The following is a 19,487-nucleotide window of genomic DNA, read 5'->3' as shown; positions in this document are numbered from 1 at the left end:
TAGCCTGGTGTCAAAAAGAAAAATTGTGACACTTTGCAGGTTTTTATTTCCTAATTTCAGTTCTAATTAAAAATGATTAAGCAAGTAGTTTGTGTGTGTGTGTGTGTGTTTAAAATTTCTCATTTAGCTAAAAAATGAATTCATAAACATAAAATTCAGAATATCTTGGGTGTGTGTGCACATACTGTTTCAGCTGCATTAGGTGACATTTTATCTACCTTAATTGGGTATTGGGCTCACAGAACTTTTTTATCTTATTCTCAGAACTTTTCCATAATCCAAAATATAGTTAGAAAAAGGTTTAATAAAAATATAAATAAAACAGGAAGTTTGAATCAAACTCCATATCATGATTTGTTATTCAAACCCTTGATAAATAATGATAATGGAAGTGATTCACCTATAGCTCTTAAGTTCTGTATAATTTTATACTTAGTAGATAACACCAAGTTTATCATTGTGTCCTTTCACTCTACATATCTTTGTACATGTTTACAAAGATAATCTCAAATATAAGAAGTACAGTAAAGGAACAAACCAAATTCATTAACACTGTAGAATGAGCTTTTTAATTTTTTTTTTTTAGTTCTTGATAGGACTTTTTTTTGTTTGTTTTTGTTTTTTTAAGAGAGTGAGAGAGAGAGAATTTTTAATATTTATTTTTTTTTAGTTCTCGGCAGACACAACATCTTTGTTGGTATGTGGTGCTGAGGATCGAACGCCAGGCGAGCGCGCTACTGCTTGAGCCACATCCCCAGCCCAGAACTTTTTATTTTATGCATTTACTTATATGCAATGCTGAGAATCAAACCCAGTGTCTCACACATGTGAGGCAAGCACTCTACCACTGAGCCACAACCCCAGCCCAGAATGAGCTCTTTTTAAAATACAAAATATGAAAGGATTTTTTTCTGATTTCCCCATTATACAATTATAAATTTTTATTTATAATCTTATTTGGAAAAATTTCCAGATTTTTCAACTAATATATATTTAGGTTGATCATATTATCAAGATAAATATGCATTATTTTTTCATTTTATCATTTTTTAAATGTGAACTCAAAAGTTAACTGATTTATTGTCTATTGCCTGATAAAATACAGTGATCCTTTGAAACATTTGTTCTATGAATGCTACTCAAACCATATGCTTCTCTAATGGCATTATCATGACATTTAACAATCAGAGTGTATAGGGGAACAACAAAGAGATTCACCCTCTGTCTTCCCTACTGAAACCACACTTAGACCCTGTACACTAAGATCATCTGAGTATGGAGACTCCTCAAAAATCAAAATTACCATATGATCCAGCCATTTTGAGTATATACAAAAACGTGAAAGCAAAAACTTGGAACAGATATTTGTACACCCATGTTCACAGTGACATTTTTCACAATAGCCAAAAGGTGGAAGCAATTCAAGTGCCCCACCGACAGATGGATAAAATGTGGAATATATACATAATAGAATTTAGCCTTAAAAAAGAAGGAAATTTTTATACAAATTAGAAATGAATAAAACTTTAAGATATGTGAAATAAGCCAGACATGAGGACAAATGTCATATGATCCCACTTACGTGAAGTAGTTAGAGTAATCAAATCCTAAAGACAGTAGAATGGAAGTTGCCAGGGGTTATGGAAGGAGGGAAAAGGGCAGTTTTTGAATGGGTATATAATTACAGTTTGAGAGATGAAAAAGATTGGAGGATTGCAGAAAAATGTGACTGCATCTAATGCCACTTAACTGTACACTTAAAATTATAAATACGTATATCATAAAAAAGACAATCTGAAAGTTAGGTTGTAAAATAAGCAAAATGTCTTAGCAAACATAAAAAGCAAAATATATTCCAGATAGCAGACCTGACAGTATCACCACTAATAAAAAGAAAATTTTTAAAGTTTCACCAGGAGAAAGACAAACAGTTGCATATTTTCAGCACAATCCAATGAACAAAGGATGTAAGACAAACGACATAATGGTTTACACACGTAATCCCAGCTACTCCGGAGACTGAAGCAGAAGGATTGAAGTCAGCCTGAACAATTTACCACAAAATAAGAACAGGCTGAGGATGTTATTCAGTGGTAGAGCACTTGCCTAGCATGTGCAAGGTCCTGGTTTTGATCCCCAGTACCACAAAAAATAAGGCAGTTATGTGACTCAGTGGGAAGGATTTGACTCAGGCATAGAAATATTAGTCATTAAAAGCACCAAACTCATTTCCATTTTGTATTTACCAAGAAATCCTCTGATTATGATTTGGATTTAGCTTTAATTGTAATTTGGTCAACACAAAGATGATGATCAGGAACCTCAACTATTCTAGCTCCCCTTCGCTGCATTTCTCACAACTTAATACATTAGCATCAATGCTTTTTACCCAACAATTTCTTAGCAATCTTTGATGTGTAATTCAGTACCCCAGAGTCCAGTCACCTCCAGACCTGATAAGGCAATTTCAAGCCTATTTAAAGAATCAAGATATTGAAACCAAGTAATCACCATGCTCCTGCCAGGCTGCTGGATACATCTGTGGCAGGCTACTAGGCCTTCTTCAAGCCACGCCTCTCAGTGTACACTTTCCATTTCTACATCCATAATTCTGTATTGCCTATTATCTGCCTTTTGCCACTAGACTGAAATCCTTAAGGAGGGGAATGGATTTTATCTCTTTAGTTCTAACAACTAATAAAGTTCTTAGCACAAAGAAAAAAAATATGTGATGAAAGATCCAGCCAGATGCAATGGGAGGCTGAGCCCAGGAATTTAGTACATATCAATCCTGGGCAACATATCAATCCTGTCTCAAAAAAAAAAAAAAAAATCCAACTTAGGAAGACATAATTAGGAAATAAGTATTATAAAATACAATTATTATGATTGTTGTGTTGTTGTTGTTATTATTATTATTATTGGCTGGGGTTGTAGCTCAGTGGTAGAACACTTGCCTAGGGATTTAAGGCCTAGGGTTCAATCTCCAGAATCACCAAAAAAAAAAAAAAAAAATCAGATATAATTTTTCTCTAAGGATTACAAGTGGTAAATTGGACAAAGTGGGAGTATTTAGATTCAGTTGTAACTCTGAAGTTACAAAGGTGGCATTCTAACAATATGATATCTGCATGAAATTCCAGACAACATACATACTTGCCTTTCCCTCAATAGCCCTCTCCCGGGCTGGGAATATAGCTCAGTTGGTAGAGTGCTTGCCTCAAATACATGAGGCCCTGGGTTCAATCCCCAGCAACACAAAAAATAAAACAAAATTTTTTAAAAACCCTCTCCAGTATGGTAGAAAAAATGAGGATGTATTCCCTCACTTCCTAAATATGTGCTCTAGGGTTCTGCTATTCCACATAGTGCAGCATAGAGATTTTATACTGTCAGGAGTGTTTAGACCAGGAATCAGCTAAATGATATGTTAACATACACAAAAGGATAACTCTTGACAGCACAGGAGAGCTCTGGGAGACACCTACTGAATGTAATTTCAATTGTAAGAAAAATAATACCAGCTATGAAAGGTTTCATGTTCAGACTAGATTCCACTATATAACAGAAGTAACTTCTATCATATAATCAAACAGGATGACTAAGTTTTCTTAATCTTTAGGTCTTAATTCTTCTTTTATCCTTTTATTTGGTAGTGTGTGTTAACAATGCACCCTAAAGAAAATATGAGTTCTTCTGGCAATTAAGAAAATTGGATCCAGAGCCATATGGGCTGACTTCTAATCCTAACTTGCAGTTACTAGCTGTGTGGTTTACAAATCATCTAAACCCTGTGGCCCAGTTGCACCTAAGATGAAGACAGTAACTACCTTTGGGGGTTGCTGTAAAGATTAAATAAATTAATTTACCACAGTGCTGGGTACATAATAAATGACACTTTACTGTTATATTTTCACATAAATGAAAGTTTGGAAAAACATTAATTTCGAACCAAAAACAATCTCAACAGTATTGTGGTAATTATGCATTTACTTATTTGTATCTACCCCTAGAGTGTTCTCTGTGACTTCTCCACATACTTCACCAATCCTTTATACTCAGCACTCAACACCATGTAAGAGACAAATCCACACACATACACACTGCACTATAAGGCCCTTATTTACTAAAACCTTAAAGCCTTTCGAGGGGAGAGAAAAATTCTTGGAATGTATTTATTCAAACAAATGGCAACAAGTTCACGAACTAAGAAAAAAGGATATGAATACATTCCATGCTGGAGATTGCTTACACAGTAAGCAGGGACTACATAATGCAATATGAAAAGTATTATTTTAAAAATATTTACAACGGCCATTTACTTTAAGATTACAAAAATAAACCAAGATCTTTTTACTCTTAGTGAAGAATTGGGAGTAACGGTTTAGACTGTCCGACCAGAAGCACGTCCGTTCTCTGGGAACTCTTGGCAAACTCTTGTGGGCATTTATAGTTTACACCTTTTCTGTGATAAGTACGGTATTAAGTATTTCGGGCCACCACATTCTGGCTTGGTAGTAGTTCTCCTAAAAATGGAATGGCAAATAATCTACTTCATCCTTTTCTCACAGTGGCAACCAAATTCCAGTCAAAAGCACAAACTTGCTTAGGAATGTAGCGCAAAGTTAAACTTAATGCTCTGTAGTCAGACAGGTCTGCATTCGGCTTCCTCTGGCTCAGTCACTAGCTATGTGACCTTACAGAACTCTGGTTACCTACAAATCTCGAAGAAATGCACCAGTGCACAAACGGAGTCCGGGGCAAAATTGGACATTCAACTTCTCTTGCTAAGAGCGCCAGTTTCCATATGAAAAATTGTGCTTTATATGTGTAATATGAGTTGTAATGCATTCTGCTGTCATATATAACAAATAAGAATAAAAATTTAAAAAGAAACAGCAGTAACGCGGCTTTCTAGGGCTACAGCAACCGGGGCAGGACGAGGGACGCCAACACGGTGCTGATGACATCACTTCCGGGGCGCCAGTCTCCGGCTTGATTGTGCCGGAGAGAGGCAGTCAGCCGGTTTTGCTAGGGAAAGGAAACGAGTGCTAGGTACTGAGGTTCGGGAGGGAGGAGGGTGGAATTGCTAACCTTTCGCCCCACTATGGTTTCGTGCAACTGGAGAAGAGGTTTCCCCCTTAACTTAGAGCAGCCCCCTACCCTTTTTCTTAGAGCAGAGAGCTCATTGCCATCCTAGTCACCGGGTCACTCAGCAGCGTTCTTGCTCTGAAAGGGAAGTACTTCTCACAATCTGCCCTGCCCGGATTGAGTTACTGCAAATCTATTCTCTGTCTGGGCCTCATTCCTTGAGCTGCCCTTTGCGACTAGGTCACTCATCTCTAATCTCTGGATGTTCTCTGTCCAGTTTCGATACTATTCGCTGCCTTTTTAAACCCTTAATTTTGTCCATTCGTGTGATAGGGAAAGGACCTACTTTGCAGTATGAAAATACTAGGGTGCTTTAATGATGGATTATTAATTTGTGGGAGAAAAACGAGTTGAGAAGAAACTTGTAATGATAAACCTGGTGGCAAAAAAAGGAGATTTAATTCCTAAGATTGTAATTAAGGATAAAATGTGTTGGGTTGCACTATTTTAGTTTAGATATGTTTCTTTAGGATGAACTTCATGAAAAGACTTATTTCTAAACTACAAGATTGCATCTTGATGGGTGTGCATATGTGTGTCTTACATGAACTTTTGTTTTAAAACCAAATGATTAAATTTTATTTTGAGAAATGTTTCCAGGAAATAGGATGCATTTATTTTTATCTGTTCTATTTGCATTTGTTGTTTGATATAAAAAAATAAACATTTTATCTTGGTTTTAACTATGAAAAAATAGCAGTTTTTAGAGAAATATCCATGTAATTAATATTAGTTGTTTTGTAAAGAATAACGAATAGATTGGTAAGAATGGCATGAAAACAATATTACAAGTTGAGCATCCTTATCCACTTATCCAAAATGCTTGAGAGCAGCAGTGTCTCAGATTTCAGACTTTTTCTTTTTTGTTTTATCGGGGTGGGGTGATGATTTTGGAATATTAGTATATACATGAGATATCTTGGGAATGGGACCCTAGTCTAAAATGAATTCAAGTATATTTCAAATATACCTTACTTTATACTTATTGCTGGAAGTTAATTTTTATATAATATTTTAATGTACCTGTTTTGACTGATATAATTCATGGAGTCAGGTGTGAAATTTTCCACTTCTGTCATCATATCAGTACTCAAAAAATTTCAGTTTTTGGAGTGTTTCAGATTTTTAAATTAGGGATCCTCAACCTGTAATATTACAGAATGTTTTATCTGATTTCTCTTTCCCTCTTGAAAAACCTCATACTCATTAATACTTTTATTTACATCGACAGGTTGCTGGGACTTTTATAAAATTTTGGTAACTCTTGCAGAGTTTCTTATAGTTCTATAAAAGTATGTATTGAAAAATAAGTCACACATATTATTTTAAGTGAGTGGGTTAATTGCTAATGTTAGTTCCAAGTAATGTTTGTTTTTATAATTATTTTCCAGGAATTATCTATATACTAGTAATAATGCTAATATTAAATAAGACAGCACGAGTTTTTTTTAAACCATCCAAAAGGAAAGTTGATGGATTTTTAAGAAGTTTTAATTTTCATCCTGGAACACTATTTCTTCATAAAATAGTATTGGGTATTGAAACAAGCTGTGATGATACAGCAGCTGCGGTGGTAGATGAAACTGGAAATGTGTTGGGAGAAGCAATACATTCCCAAACTGAAGTTCATTTAAAGTAAGTAGACTATATCTTTGTTATCCCTATCTTTTTTGGAAAAGTAAAATGAGCTGGGCTTGGCACCTCATGCCTATAAATAAAATATATTTTATTTCAAAATAAAAAATTTTACAAAAGGATTGGAGATTTAACTCTGTGGTAAAGTGTCCCTGGGTTCAATCCCCAATACCTCTTTTTAAAAAGAGGATTAGGGTTCTGGCTCAGTGGTGGAGCATTTGCCTGGCATGTGTGAGGCACTGGGTTTGATTCTCAGCACCACATATAAATAAATGAATAAAATAAAGGTTCATCAACATCTAAAAATATTTAATTTAAAAAATGGAACCATTCTTTTGTATTTATTATGTATAAAAGTTAAATTTTAGGAGCCAAGTTCATATTCCTTTGTGTTAAAGCCTATAATAATTACTATAGAAAAACCTCAAACATCTGACCCTGGCTTTTATGACTGTCTACAGTTAAATTTCCAACCTTAGCTAATCCTGTTGCCAAAAAGGAACTAAGCTCTTTACCAGCTCTAGTATTAGTCAGTGATTTTCTCTCAACAATGCCTTTTCTTTATTCAACATGTATGTTTTATGGTCTTAACTCATTACCCGACCTCTACCCCATATTAACCCCTGAAAAAAAAATCCTATTCACATTTATACAACTTATGTTGTTACTTAAATAAATAATGATGCAGTGTTTTATTAAATCTTAAAATAGTGCAAGGTTTACAAACTCAGATGTTTGCAAGGACCTCTAGACAGGTTATATAAATAAGTGGGCTAGATATAAAGGATAAATTATCTGGAGAAGGTCACTGCTCAGCTCTACCCAATTGTTGCCAGGCAGGACTATAAGACCTATGTCATTATCAAAATTTTTAAGAGAAAGTAAAAAAATCCATATTTTTAATGTAATAGCTCCATATTTTAAAAAATTATTGGCTAATTCAAAACATGTTAAAATATGCCTCCAAGTCATTAATTTAGAACATCTGATTAGTGAAAAGGGCTGGTATTTTGGAATCACAGACTGGTATTGAATCCTAAATTAGGCATTTAGTATTGGCTTTGTGACTTAAGGCAAATTTATTATCCTCTCTGATTCTGTTGAGATTAGAAATAATTTACGTAAAGAGACAGAGTAACCCTTAAATGGTAACATACTATATCAAAGGGACTACATGACAATGAAATACTAAAAATTTCTTCCCTTCAAAAAGCTGAATCTAATCAGAGACATAATGTGTAGACTATAAGGAGATCTAGCAGAGCAAGGCAGCATCAAGTGAGTATCAAACAAGTGGTGCAGATGGTAACTGTAATTACCACAGTCTTTTCAGTTTCTACTGAGTGTACTAAATTTTTGAATCTTTTTGAACATTTTTCTTTTCTTAAAATAAAACGTATCTTTGAACAATTAAGGAATATAAGAATGTGTTGAAATAAGATAATTTCTTTTTGTATGTATTTTAACTATTAAGTAAATGTTAATTGAATATTCTACTGATAATTTGCATTTCTGTGTGTAGAAGTATCAGGTCTTGCAACATCCAATTTTTAAAATTTGATCTAATTAGTTATACATGACAGTAGAATGCATTTTGACATATTATACACAAATGGAACACAACTTCTCATTCCTCTAACTGTACATGGTGCAGAGTCACACTGGTAGTATAGTCATACATGTATATAGGGTAATAATGTCCATCTCATTCCACTGTCCTTCCCACCCGCAACATCAGATGTTTGAAGATGATTTTCTTTTTAGAGTAGAGGTATGTTTTCAGACTCTATATTTTATTGTACTGTTTCTCAAATTGTAAAAATCAGTCTTATGCTTGCATAATCATTGCTAGAAAATTTGCTTTCTAATTCTTTACTCTTCACATTACACTATCCTACATGAACCAAAAATCTTAATTACCAACTCTTGAGAACTGGATTCCCAAACTTTTAGGATTGCAAGCTATCTGCTATCCTGCTGTAACCTCAAGTGCAGTCTTTTTAAAAATAAACTCATCTTCACAAAATTTCCATCATGTTTCTCAGTGTATTTCTTTTCTTCCAGTCCTTTCAGCCAAATATCTGAATGTTTGATGACTTGGTCCTCCATACCTTTATGTTAGTTATTAGTTATTATTACAGATTTGAAGGCTTTCCATCCCTTTCTTTCCATTACCACAATCACCCAGTTTAAGATATAATCACTTTACACAAATGATTTTTGTTTTCCTCTTCAGTGCTGGGGATCAAACCCAGGGCACATGCTAGGCACATGCTTTACCACTGAGCTATACTCCCAGCCTTTTAATCCAAATACTTTTTGTGATGATCTCTTTAAAATTCTCTTTATGTTCAAGGAAATTTGTTTTCCTAAAATATAATTTTATCCTATCCTTCCCTTATTCAAGACTTCTTTAGAATGCTTTCTAAGATTGTTTTGGTGATTTCATTCATTAACAAGCAAATCTATGGGAGTTCTGTGCACCAGTTTGGAAAATCAGAAGCATCCCTTCATACTGAATTCATAACATCATGTTTAGTTCTTATCATAGTTGCAGCATTATAGACCACACAATTTGAAAATCCTAATGTTTTCAGTTACATAATGATTAATTTGAAATCATGCATTCAGCTATAACAATTTTTCTTTCTTTATTGTACAACCATAAAATTATAATAAGCTGTTCTTTTGTTTGTTTCAGAACAGGTGGGATTATTCCTCCAGTAGCTCAACAACTTCATAGAGAAAACATTCAACGAATAGTACAAGAAGCTCTTTGTGCCAGTGGAATATCTCCAAGTGAACTCTCAGCGATTGCAACAACCATAAAGCCAGGACTTGCTTTAAGCTTAGGAGTAGGCTTATCATTTAGTTTACAGCTGGTAGACCAACTGAAAAAGCCATTCATCCCCATTCATCATATGGAGGCTCACGCACTTACTATTAGGTTGACCAATAAAGTAGAGTTTCCATTTTTAGTTCTTTTGATTTCTGGAGGTCACTGTCTCTTGGCATTAGTTCGAGGAGTTTCAGATTTTCTGCTTCTTGGAAAGTCTTTGGACATTGCACCAGGTGACATGCTTGACAAGGTAATTACTTAAGAACTAATTTCACTCTCTCTTTTTTTTTTTCTTTTTTGCTGTGATGTGGATTAAACCCAGCACCTCATGCAAGCTAGGTGCTTTATCACAGATACATCCCCAGCACCCTCCACCCTTTTATGTTATGATGTCTGTTTCAATTAAATAGCAATAGATATGCTACTACCATTCACTTAAGTGTTTCTCAATATCTTAAATAGACTGAAAAAATTATGTATAGAAAGAAAAAAAAGTAGTAAATAATTTTGTAATTCTTTCTTACCTGTTCCTAATAAAGTGGTTTTACATCCAATACATAAAGGCTCAAATAATTTGCAGCTGAAATTTTATATTTATCCAAATACTATATATGCAAAAAGTGCTTTGTAAACTGTAATATACCACAAAATACATAAAGATTAACCTAAGGACATCAAGATGCACAAATTTCTATGATTAAATTGCCCAATTACTGAAACCACAGACTTTTCTTTTCCTTTTTAGAATACTACAAAGTCTACGGCCATGTTAAAAACAAACTGCTGCCAACAGCTGAAAAGATAGAAAGAATAGGACAAGTTCTTATTTGAAGTTCATCATTAAGCAGTTGTTGTCAACTTCAAACTCATTTTCTAAACCCAATATAAGAGCAAAAGTAGCAGGGCAGTGATAGGCCACTACAGATCAGGTTTTCATAAGGAACTGGGTGGTTTGCTTTACTGAACATCAGCTGTAGTCCATATTTGTAGACGTATAGCATATTTTTATTCAGCATTTTACATTTTTCAATTCATTTCCTTTGTACCTTTTGGTTTCAAAATATTTAATTTACAACTCATTAAAAATATGTTTTTGTTTTTGATAGGTAGCAAGAAGACTCTCTTTAATCAAACATCCAGAATGCTCCACCATGAGTGGTGGGACGGCTATAGAACATTTGGCCAAACAAGGAAACAGATTTCATTTTGATATCAATCCACCCATGCAGCGTGCTAAAAATTGTGATTTTTCTTTTTCTGGGCTTCAACATGTTATCGATAAAATAATAATGCAAAAGGAGAAAGAGGAAGGTATATTTCTAATTAGTAAAGTTGGACAAATAAATATTTCTCAATGGAGCCTAAAAATACCTGCTCATTTCTGCAGGAATTGAGAAGGGGCAAATCCTGTCTTCGGCTGCAGACATTGCTGCTGCAGTACAGCATACAACTGCGTGCCACATTGCAAAAAGAACACATCGTGCTATTCTGTTTTGCAAGCAGAGAGACTTGCTATCTCAGAGTAATGCAGTACTAGTAAGTTTTGTCATTTCACCTTATAGTAATGCTGGCATTTCCCCAGGTTTAATAAATGACTTGGTTCATATGTGATAGGAGTTCATTAGGTCTTATCAATTCCTTTAGGTTGTATCTGGAGGTGTTGCAAGTAACTTGTATATACGGAGAGCTCTGGAAATTGTAACAAATGCAACACAATGCACTTTGTTGTGTCCTCCCCCAAGACTATGCACTGATAATGGCATTATGATTGCATGGTAAGCCATAGGATATATGAGCTTCACTCATAAGTATACTAATTAACCATTTCATCATACTAAATCTTCCTTTAAATCTTGAGGCTATTAATTTTATTTTAATGGTTCTTATTTAGGAATGGTATTGAAAGATTACGTGCTGGCTTGGGCATTTTAGACAACATAGAAGGCATCCGCTACGAACCAAAGTATGTGGTATAGTTTATATATATATATATATATTTTTTTTTTTTTTTTTTTTTTTTTTTTGCCGTGCTGAGGATTGAACACAGGGGCTTGTGCACGTGAGGCATGCACTGTACCAACTGAGGTATATCCCTAGCCCTAGTTTATATTATTTATGTAAGGTAAATTATACAAACCAAAGAGTGGTTTTGGCTTTTATATATAAAGTTTTTATTAATATTTTGGTGGTACTTGACAGTTATATCAGTTTTTTTTTTTCATGAACCTCATTGAGGTTAACACCTTTTAAGAAGTTTATTTTGCTACAGAATTAAATTAGAAAAATTTTGGTAAATCATAGGTGAGTTAGAATTTGGACATGTGTAGAAATGATGCATTTCCTTACTTGGGACCAGAATGGAAACCAGGTCCATAATTTGGACTTTTGCAATGTCTAGAGGCTTTCAGGACCAGCTGGTATGCTGGGAAACAAAACAAGCAGAAAGCATTCAGGTGTAGATGGAGTTGTGATTATGTTCTTAACAGGGTAACTGGGAAGCAGCCAAAAGATAACTATTTACTGCAAGCCTATTTCCTCTCCCAAATCAAAGTTCTAGTAATAACACAGTTTTTAAAATTTGCTCTCAAGTTCTGGTCTAAGTTAGATCTAGAATGGTAAAGCATAATTGTGTTTCATAATCTGACAATTATAATTTGAAGACTGTTTCATTCAGTGTTTCAAATATTGTCAGCATTATGGTCCATCACTAGACAGTTATGCTGCATGAACTATAGACTATTAATTCTCATGGTGAATGAACTGTGTTGGATTAGCAGTGTCAGAATCCCTTATGCCAATAACTAAACCTCAGATATGTTTTGTCCACTGATCTGGTTGTGCCCTATTGTGGCAGTGTTGAGACTGGAGATGATGGCTTTTTCCAGGCCACAGCCTTATCTTGGATTAAAATCTGAAGCTAAAATTATTTATAGAGCAGAAATCAAAAAGACATAGGAGCTAAGACCTCTCCAGCCAGTAGCAGCAAAGGAAGGTTGAAAAGGGATAAGACAACTTTTGAAACCTGGGGAATTTAAAATGTAAATAAATGCATGTTTGACTTTATGTGATAAATTATTTTTATCTTTTTAGCTTTGTTAAAAATTATAAGGCATCTTTTGTTATATTTATATTTCATTTGTTTTTAACTTTCTAATTTAGAGTAATGGAGAACAACAGAACTCTTTCAAAAACATCTCAGAATTTAGATTTCTTAGTGAAATGGTCTTTATTATCCTAGCTTAAGATTCTGTTGTATTTGTAAGAAGCATCACCATATATGATGAATTACACATTAAATAGTTCCACTACTTTGCAGAATTCTAAAGCAAATAGTGTGCAAAACTAGCAATGGAACATCAAGAAAGTGTTTGAAATAATATGATTTATTTGATTATGATGCAGATGTCCTCTTGGAGTAGATATATCAAAAGAAGTTGCAGAAGCTGCCATCAAAGTACCACGACTTAAAATGAAGATTTGATGTTTGCTTTTCAAAAAAGTCTCTACAGGTAGTATTTCAGGATTCAAATTAAGTTCCCAATTTCTTTTATCAAATTTTATAAATATATTACTTAATCATCAAGACTTCCTTCTGTTATGTATGCTCTTCTGATAAAATAATACTAATATGTTATAGCCTTAGGAGTGTGGCTTTTTCATTAGCAAGAATCAAAGTAAAACATCTTATGGGGAAAGGTTGCATAGATGTTGACAGGTAGAAAACAAAACCTTAGAAGACATATAGTGATTCTATTGAATCCTGTACTCATATCATACAACCTAGTGCTTTTCCCCTTTTTCTCAGTCAGGATAGCAGAAACTATTTTTGACTTTTACTGAAAATGATCCTGGCTTCTATAATACTTCCATTGATATGAATTCTATCCTTATCAGTACCTAGTAAATAACACTTTCTTATCATTTAGATTTATTTATCCTTTCTAGCTTAAAACATACCATTTCTGCCCTCTGCATTTCCTATTTTAGTCCATCTACCAGAATGTTTCAACTCACATCAGTTAACATAATTTAGAATTGAATTTGAAATATTTAAGAGGTTTCTTAGTTTGCAATAGTTAAGAACACAGACTTTGGAGTCTAAGAAAGCCTGAAATCCATATAGCTTCCATAATCACCATCATTATTGTTAAGGCATGTTATAGAAAATAACTACTCATTAATATATTTTTTGAATGCCTAGTGTAGCCCAGGAAGAGACTGGATTATAGCAAGACCTTTAAACTGTATGGGGGCTATTGAGTGAAGTGGATGGAATAAAGGGGAGGAGGCACATTAAAGAACACAGTGAAGCCCAACTATCTGTAGTTGTAAAATAGAAGTAGCAAATGTATATCAAAACTGTACCTGTTCAAAAGTGCTTTTGAGCAAAAGCATTGTTTGGTTCTAAGCCAAAAAGAAATCATCCTTTTTTTTTTTTTTAAAGAGAGAGAATTTTTTTTTTAATATTTATTTTTTAGTTCTCGGCGGACACAACATCTTTGTTTGTATGTGGTGCTGAGGATCGAACCCTGGGCTGCATGCATGCCAGGCGAGCGCGCTACCGCTTGAGCCACATCTCCAGCCCAAGAAATCATCCTTTATATCTACAAAACAAAGGCATTCTCTATAAATATGGAGAATGGTCAACACTGGTTGCTGTATTTTTTAACCACACTTGTATATCTGATGAGAAATTATATCAAAGTATACATTTTAAAGCATCACATTTGTAATTTATTTTCATTAAATATCGTAAGGTATTAAAATGAGTATTATTATGAGGGCTGCTTTGAGTCAGGCCTCTTTAACTCGGCATACCAATTCAACCTACATCAGTTGATAAATCTTAGGAGATTTATGTACAGGCAGTCTACTGCAGAAATTCTTACCCCATATCTACTGGTAAAGAAAATCTTTGTAATATCAAGAACTTCCATTCAAAAAGATTACCCAGCTGGGGTTAGGGTTGTAGCTCAGTGGTGGAGTATTGCCTAGGACAGGTGAGGCCCTGGGTTTGATCCTCAGCACCACATAAAAACAAACAACAATAGACAAGTACATAAAATAAAGGTTAAATTCTTTAAACAAAAAAGGAAAGATTACTCAGCTATGTATATTTTATCATATTTTAAAAAATTTTAAATTTCTCAGGAATCCTTTCATACTCATTTCTTTTTTATTAGCCTTCTGCATTCTCTGGGTTGGCTTTCTGTTCATGTTTCCCAAGTTGGTTCAAACACACTATTCTTGGTCTTGATACATTTATGATATCTGATGAAATTGCAGATGAAAAAGAAAAAACATTATGGGAAACAGTGGTCTGTTTTGCTTTTTTGAAGAGTCCCATGAAGTTAGTTACAGGAGGTATTAAAGTCAAAGAATCTTTTGGTTGAATTTTAGGTTTTGCTTTTCTTCGGTGTTCTTTCCCTAAAAAATTAGAAGGCCACAGTTAAATATCTCTTAGGTCTAAGGGCCTTAAGTATAGTCTCATTACTCCACCTCTAAGTAGTTCTATTTCTTTACATAAATTAAACATACTGAGAGAACAGATCACTGGCTTCCAGACTTTTAGATTTCAGAGACCAAAAATTTGTAGGGACCAATATGTGGTTACCAACTTTTTATTATGCCCTGTTGGCACTAATAAAGGAACACACGCCAACAACTTAAAATATCATTTTATGAAGGATATTTTAACACCAAAAAAGTATAAAAGGCTTATCTTAAAATAACAGACATCACATTGAATGAAATTAATTGTATCAGAAACTCCCTGTGTTGTCCTTAATTTTTCTCACATTACCACAACTGCAAAAACTTCATCAGACCATTACTAGTACAGATGTACAGTTTGTTTAGAAACCAGAATTAAAGTGAAGAAAGAGTAAGATTGACTTTATTCTTATGTGTAAATTACTCTTAGGCTAAAGAAGCTACAAAAAAAAAGAGAGAGAAAGATACTTTTCTGTATGGCCATGATACTCAGAAATAGACCTCCACACATATGTAGCTTCCCTCACATATTCCCTGAATAAATGAAGTTCCTCCTCTCTTCATTATCTCTCCCTATTCTCTTCTCTCCTTTTTTTTTTCTGACTCCAGAAAACTGATCTTCACTTCTGAATGATTCTATTCTTGATAACAACTATAGGACTAGGACATATATTAAGTAATATTGACTTTGGTCCTACACTAAGCAGTGATGAACAAGCATATACATGAAACTACTAAGTAATTTATATTACCTGTTAAATGTCTAATTCGAAGAAGTGAGTAATATAAGATCTAGACTCTTATTTCCTCAGACCCAAGCCCTCAACTGTCATCTACCAACTATATACAAAACAAATAGTATATCAATAGGAAACATGTCTCTGCTCTAAAAATTTATAGACAGATACACTGTACATGAAGTAGAATAATGGCAAGATCATTATTTAAACCATACATACATGTTGTTTAAATAATGAATTTTCTTTATGTTTAGCTTGTGGAAAAAAACAAAGAGAGGAATTTCTGGCAAGTGATATTACAGAAGTCCTTAAAAGAAATGATTAACATGGGCTTATAAATAAAAAGGTATTTTAGGTATATAGAATTACAAAAGAGAAGTTTACAGATACCTTTTTTTTTTTTTTTTTTTGGTTGTCTCTGTATTTCAGATTTTAGGGAGGGATGGACAGAATTATAAAATGCCAGGGCTAGAAGATATCTCAGAAATAAAATAAAAAATAATTAATTACCTTTTTTAAAGACAGGAATTATGGATGGTCCTCCATTCCTCTCCAGACTAAAAAGGGAAAAATTTTAATCAGATAATAAAATAAATGAAGACATTAGTGTAACCGTAAAAACATGAAGAAATATATGAAGATTTATTCCATATATCATGTTCAATGACTAATGGCCTATTTTCATACATGTTGATTAACATACATAAAATTATGCATATTACCTATAGGTGTTTTGTATTCTGTCACTAATTTACACACTTCAAACAACTGAGCCATTTAATCTGCATGAAGTAATGGGAAGAAGAGACACTGCAACTGGATTTTGAAGAAAACAGATCCAAGAAAGGGTTGCATTTTTCCTATTCCACAAAGTTGTTATTTAGGTTAATTGGGGGAATAACTGAAAATACTACTTACACTGTTTATCCTAAATTAAATTAAATTTTTGAATCAATGGAAATGTTTAACATTGTTATTGATAGCAATGAAAATTTAGATATTCTGCTTTATTATATAAAATTAGGCAATAAGTGTTGGATTTTCAGGGTTTTTATTATTTATTTGTTTGTTTGTTTGTTTTGTTTTGTTTTTTTGGTGCCAGGGAGCGAACCCAGGGGTGTTTAACCACTGAGCCACATTTATAGCCCTATTTATTTATTTATTTACTTACTTATTTATTTATTTATTTATTTATTTATTTTACAACAGGACTAAGTTGCTTAGGGCCTTGCTAAATTGCTGAGGCTGGCTGTGGTCTTGTAATCCTCCTGCCTCAGCCTCCCAAGTTTCTGGGATTACAGTTGTGTAACACCATGCCCAGCAGACGTTCACTTTTTCAAAGAATTAAAATGACTCTGAAGATGTACTCATTTTTCTATATACTTAAAATTGATGTATATAACCATAATACACTATTGAATTCTATTCTCTGTATCACAGAGTTAATACTATATATTGAGTAGTTATATTTCCTGTATGTGAATATGACTACTTGTAGAAAAGACTCAAAATTCAACTACATCTCCAGAAAAGAAAACATATCCATAGTAAAGAGATTCTTTCTCATGCTTTTTCAGAGGCTTAAGTTCATAATGAAACTACAACACTGAGACAGAATTTTCTGAATAAATGCCTGGTAAGCTTTATCATAACTCCAGCTACTGGATCTGATCACCCCATTTCTAACCTGGGAGTTTAAACTAGCTTTGGCCAAGTTCAGAAGATCTGCTTGAAGCTAAGGCCATGGTATTAGTCTTGTGTGGCTCAGAACTCTCAAATCTCTCTCTAGTCTGATCAAAAATGGCTTTGAGGGCTGGGGTTGTGGCTTAGTAGTAGAGTGCTTGCCTAGCATGCATGAGGCACTGGGTTCAAACCGCAACACCACAAAATAAATAAATAAATTAAATAAAGGTATTGTGTCCATCTACAACTAAAAAAAAAAAAATTAAATGGCTTTGATCAGACATGGAGTTGACTAGTCTCCCAAAAACTTATCTAAAATGTAAAATTTCCTGGCTACTCAGGGTCCCTAGGGTCTGGTGATATTCTTATCTGTACCCATGACTCTAATACTAAGCTGGAATTAAAATAGGCTTTGAGCTGCAAGTAGTGACTTGCATCTCTAATTCCAACTGCTTGGGAGGCTGAGGTAGATAGATCCCTGAGTTTAGGAGTTGCCCAGTTCAGACTGGGCAAAATAGTAAGACTCTGTCAAAAATAAGTAAATAGGGTGAGGGATATAGCTCAGTGGTAAAGGACTTGCCTACCATGCACAAGACCCTGGATTCAATCTCCAGTGCTATTATAAATAAGTAAATAAATCAGGCTTTGGCAATGGACCTTTAGAATGAAGTTTATCCTTCAGCATACAGAGGATATATTCATATGAGGCTGTTTCCCTGTGGTTGATAAACTTAATAAAATCTATCAGCTTTACTACTGCAACTTCAAATATAGACACAATACCTTAAAGAAGGAAGTCCCACCATTTGTTTCATTTGAAATTCCTTTAAAAATACTGGGTTAATACTTGCATCTCTGCTGATATTATTTGTTATACGAAGGAACTGATTAGGTTTATTCCTGCATTCATTTAATAGGATACGAAAAGCATTTGCATTGTAAGTTAAGTAGCCAAGAGCACAGGAGCAAGCTGCTCGAACCTAAATAAATAAGAAACAATTCTTTATTAGCCAAAGGCTTTGTTCTTAAAATAACTCAGTGCTATAGTTAGTTTTACCTGGGTAACTTTGAGTTCCACTTCAGGATTTTTCAAAACTGCTCAGGTGGTTGTCATCGGAAACCAGGAAAATAGGCTAAAAATGTCCACTCAGGGAAACAGTTTTACATTCACAAGAACAAAGAAGGAAGCACAAGTATTAGGCCACCAAGCTCTAAAAGAAGTAGTTTCCTTACTTTAAATGAAGTAAGTAGCCTTTGCCTTGACTCTGAAATAATTAGGTTTTTATATGATAATTAAAATGTATTCTTGAGGAGTTAGTAGGGAATTAAATAGTTGGTAGCATAAAATATTTTATAAATTTTCATAAAATTAATATAAAAAGGGCCTTTTAGGGGTACCAGAAAGTTGGCATTATTGGTCTTCACATTGGCATCAAGCTGCTCTATATAAATGCCCACATATCTTCTACTCCTTTTTGTTCTGTTTTCAGTGTGTGGTTTTTGGACCAGCATCTTCAGTTGCTGGGAACTTATTAGACATGCAAAGTTTGGGACCCATCTCAGATATGTTTGATCAAGAATTTGGGGAGTAGAGCCTAACAATCTATGGAATTACAGGCCCACAGGTGATTCTAATACACCTGAAAGTTAGAGAAATACTTTAGATCTTATGGGAAAACAGTAGGCACACGCTCAGAGGCAATCCACTGCTACAGCCAGCATGGACTCTTTCACATCTTCTCACCTCTAACCCTGTTTAGCAGATAAGGAAAACTCCTTTGGGTTCCATTCATTCCAAATCAGAGAAATGTCTTAGATCACAAGGTAACCACTTTTTGTGAGATACTTGATAAACTTTTGGGGGGGTGGGTACTGAGGATTGAACTCAACCACTGAGCCATATCCCCAGCCCTATTTTGTATTTTATTTACAGACAGGGTCTCACT

General features: G+C 34.1%; 2 protein-coding genes across 11 annotated transcripts in view; one reads left to right on the top strand and one right to left on the bottom strand.

Annotated features, from left to right (window-relative positions):
* Positions 1 to 19,487, top strand: part of OSGEPL1 (O-sialoglycoprotein endopeptidase like 1) — a 39,561-nt gene that overhangs the window by 8,221 nt on the left and 11,853 nt on the right. For 2 of the 9 annotated variants that reach the window (XM_081260921.1, XM_081260920.1), the window contains exons 1-9: positions 4,730 to 5,055; positions 6,383 to 6,443; positions 6,543 to 6,786; positions 9,488 to 9,875; positions 10,732 to 10,936; positions 11,013 to 11,161; positions 11,270 to 11,400; positions 11,517 to 11,588; positions 13,028 to 13,134. In XM_081260921.1, the coding sequence (XP_081117047.1) occupies positions 6,566 to 6,786; positions 9,488 to 9,875; positions 10,732 to 10,936; positions 11,013 to 11,161; positions 11,270 to 11,400; positions 11,517 to 11,588; positions 13,028 to 13,106 (1,245 nt within the window). In that variant the 5' untranslated portion in view covers positions 4,730 to 5,055; positions 6,383 to 6,443; positions 6,543 to 6,565 and the 3' untranslated portion in view covers positions 13,107 to 13,134. Of the gene's footprint in view, positions 1 to 4,729; positions 5,056 to 6,382; positions 6,444 to 6,542; positions 6,787 to 9,487; positions 9,876 to 10,731; positions 10,937 to 11,012; positions 11,162 to 11,269; positions 11,401 to 11,516; positions 11,589 to 13,027; positions 14,049 to 15,727; positions 19,174 to 19,487 lie in introns of those variants that run through there. The other 7 variants (XM_081260919.1, XM_081260918.1, XM_081260916.1 and 4 more) reach the window with 7 other exon arrangements.
* The window catches only part of ANKAR (ankyrin and armadillo repeat containing), a gene marked incomplete at its 5' end in the record, with an annotated part of 80,123 nt that continues 74,962 nt past the window's right edge, over positions 14,327 to 19,487 (bottom strand). For both annotated transcript variants that reach the window (XM_081260914.1, XM_081260915.1), the window contains 3 exons: positions 14,327 to 15,052; positions 16,369 to 16,415; positions 18,325 to 18,521. In XM_081260914.1, the coding sequence (XP_081117040.1) occupies positions 14,805 to 15,052; positions 16,369 to 16,415; positions 18,325 to 18,521 (492 nt within the window). In that variant the 3' untranslated portion in view covers positions 14,327 to 14,804. The remainder of the gene's footprint in view (positions 15,053 to 16,368; positions 16,416 to 18,324; positions 18,522 to 19,487) is intronic.

The sequence above is a fragment of the Spermophilus citellus genome, assembly GCF_964194105.1.
Source record: "Spermophilus citellus genome assembly, chromosome: 11".
Taxonomy (NCBI): domain Eukaryota; kingdom Metazoa; phylum Chordata; class Mammalia; order Rodentia; family Sciuridae; genus Spermophilus; species Spermophilus citellus.
This window is presented reverse-complemented; position numbering and strand designations above follow the sequence as displayed.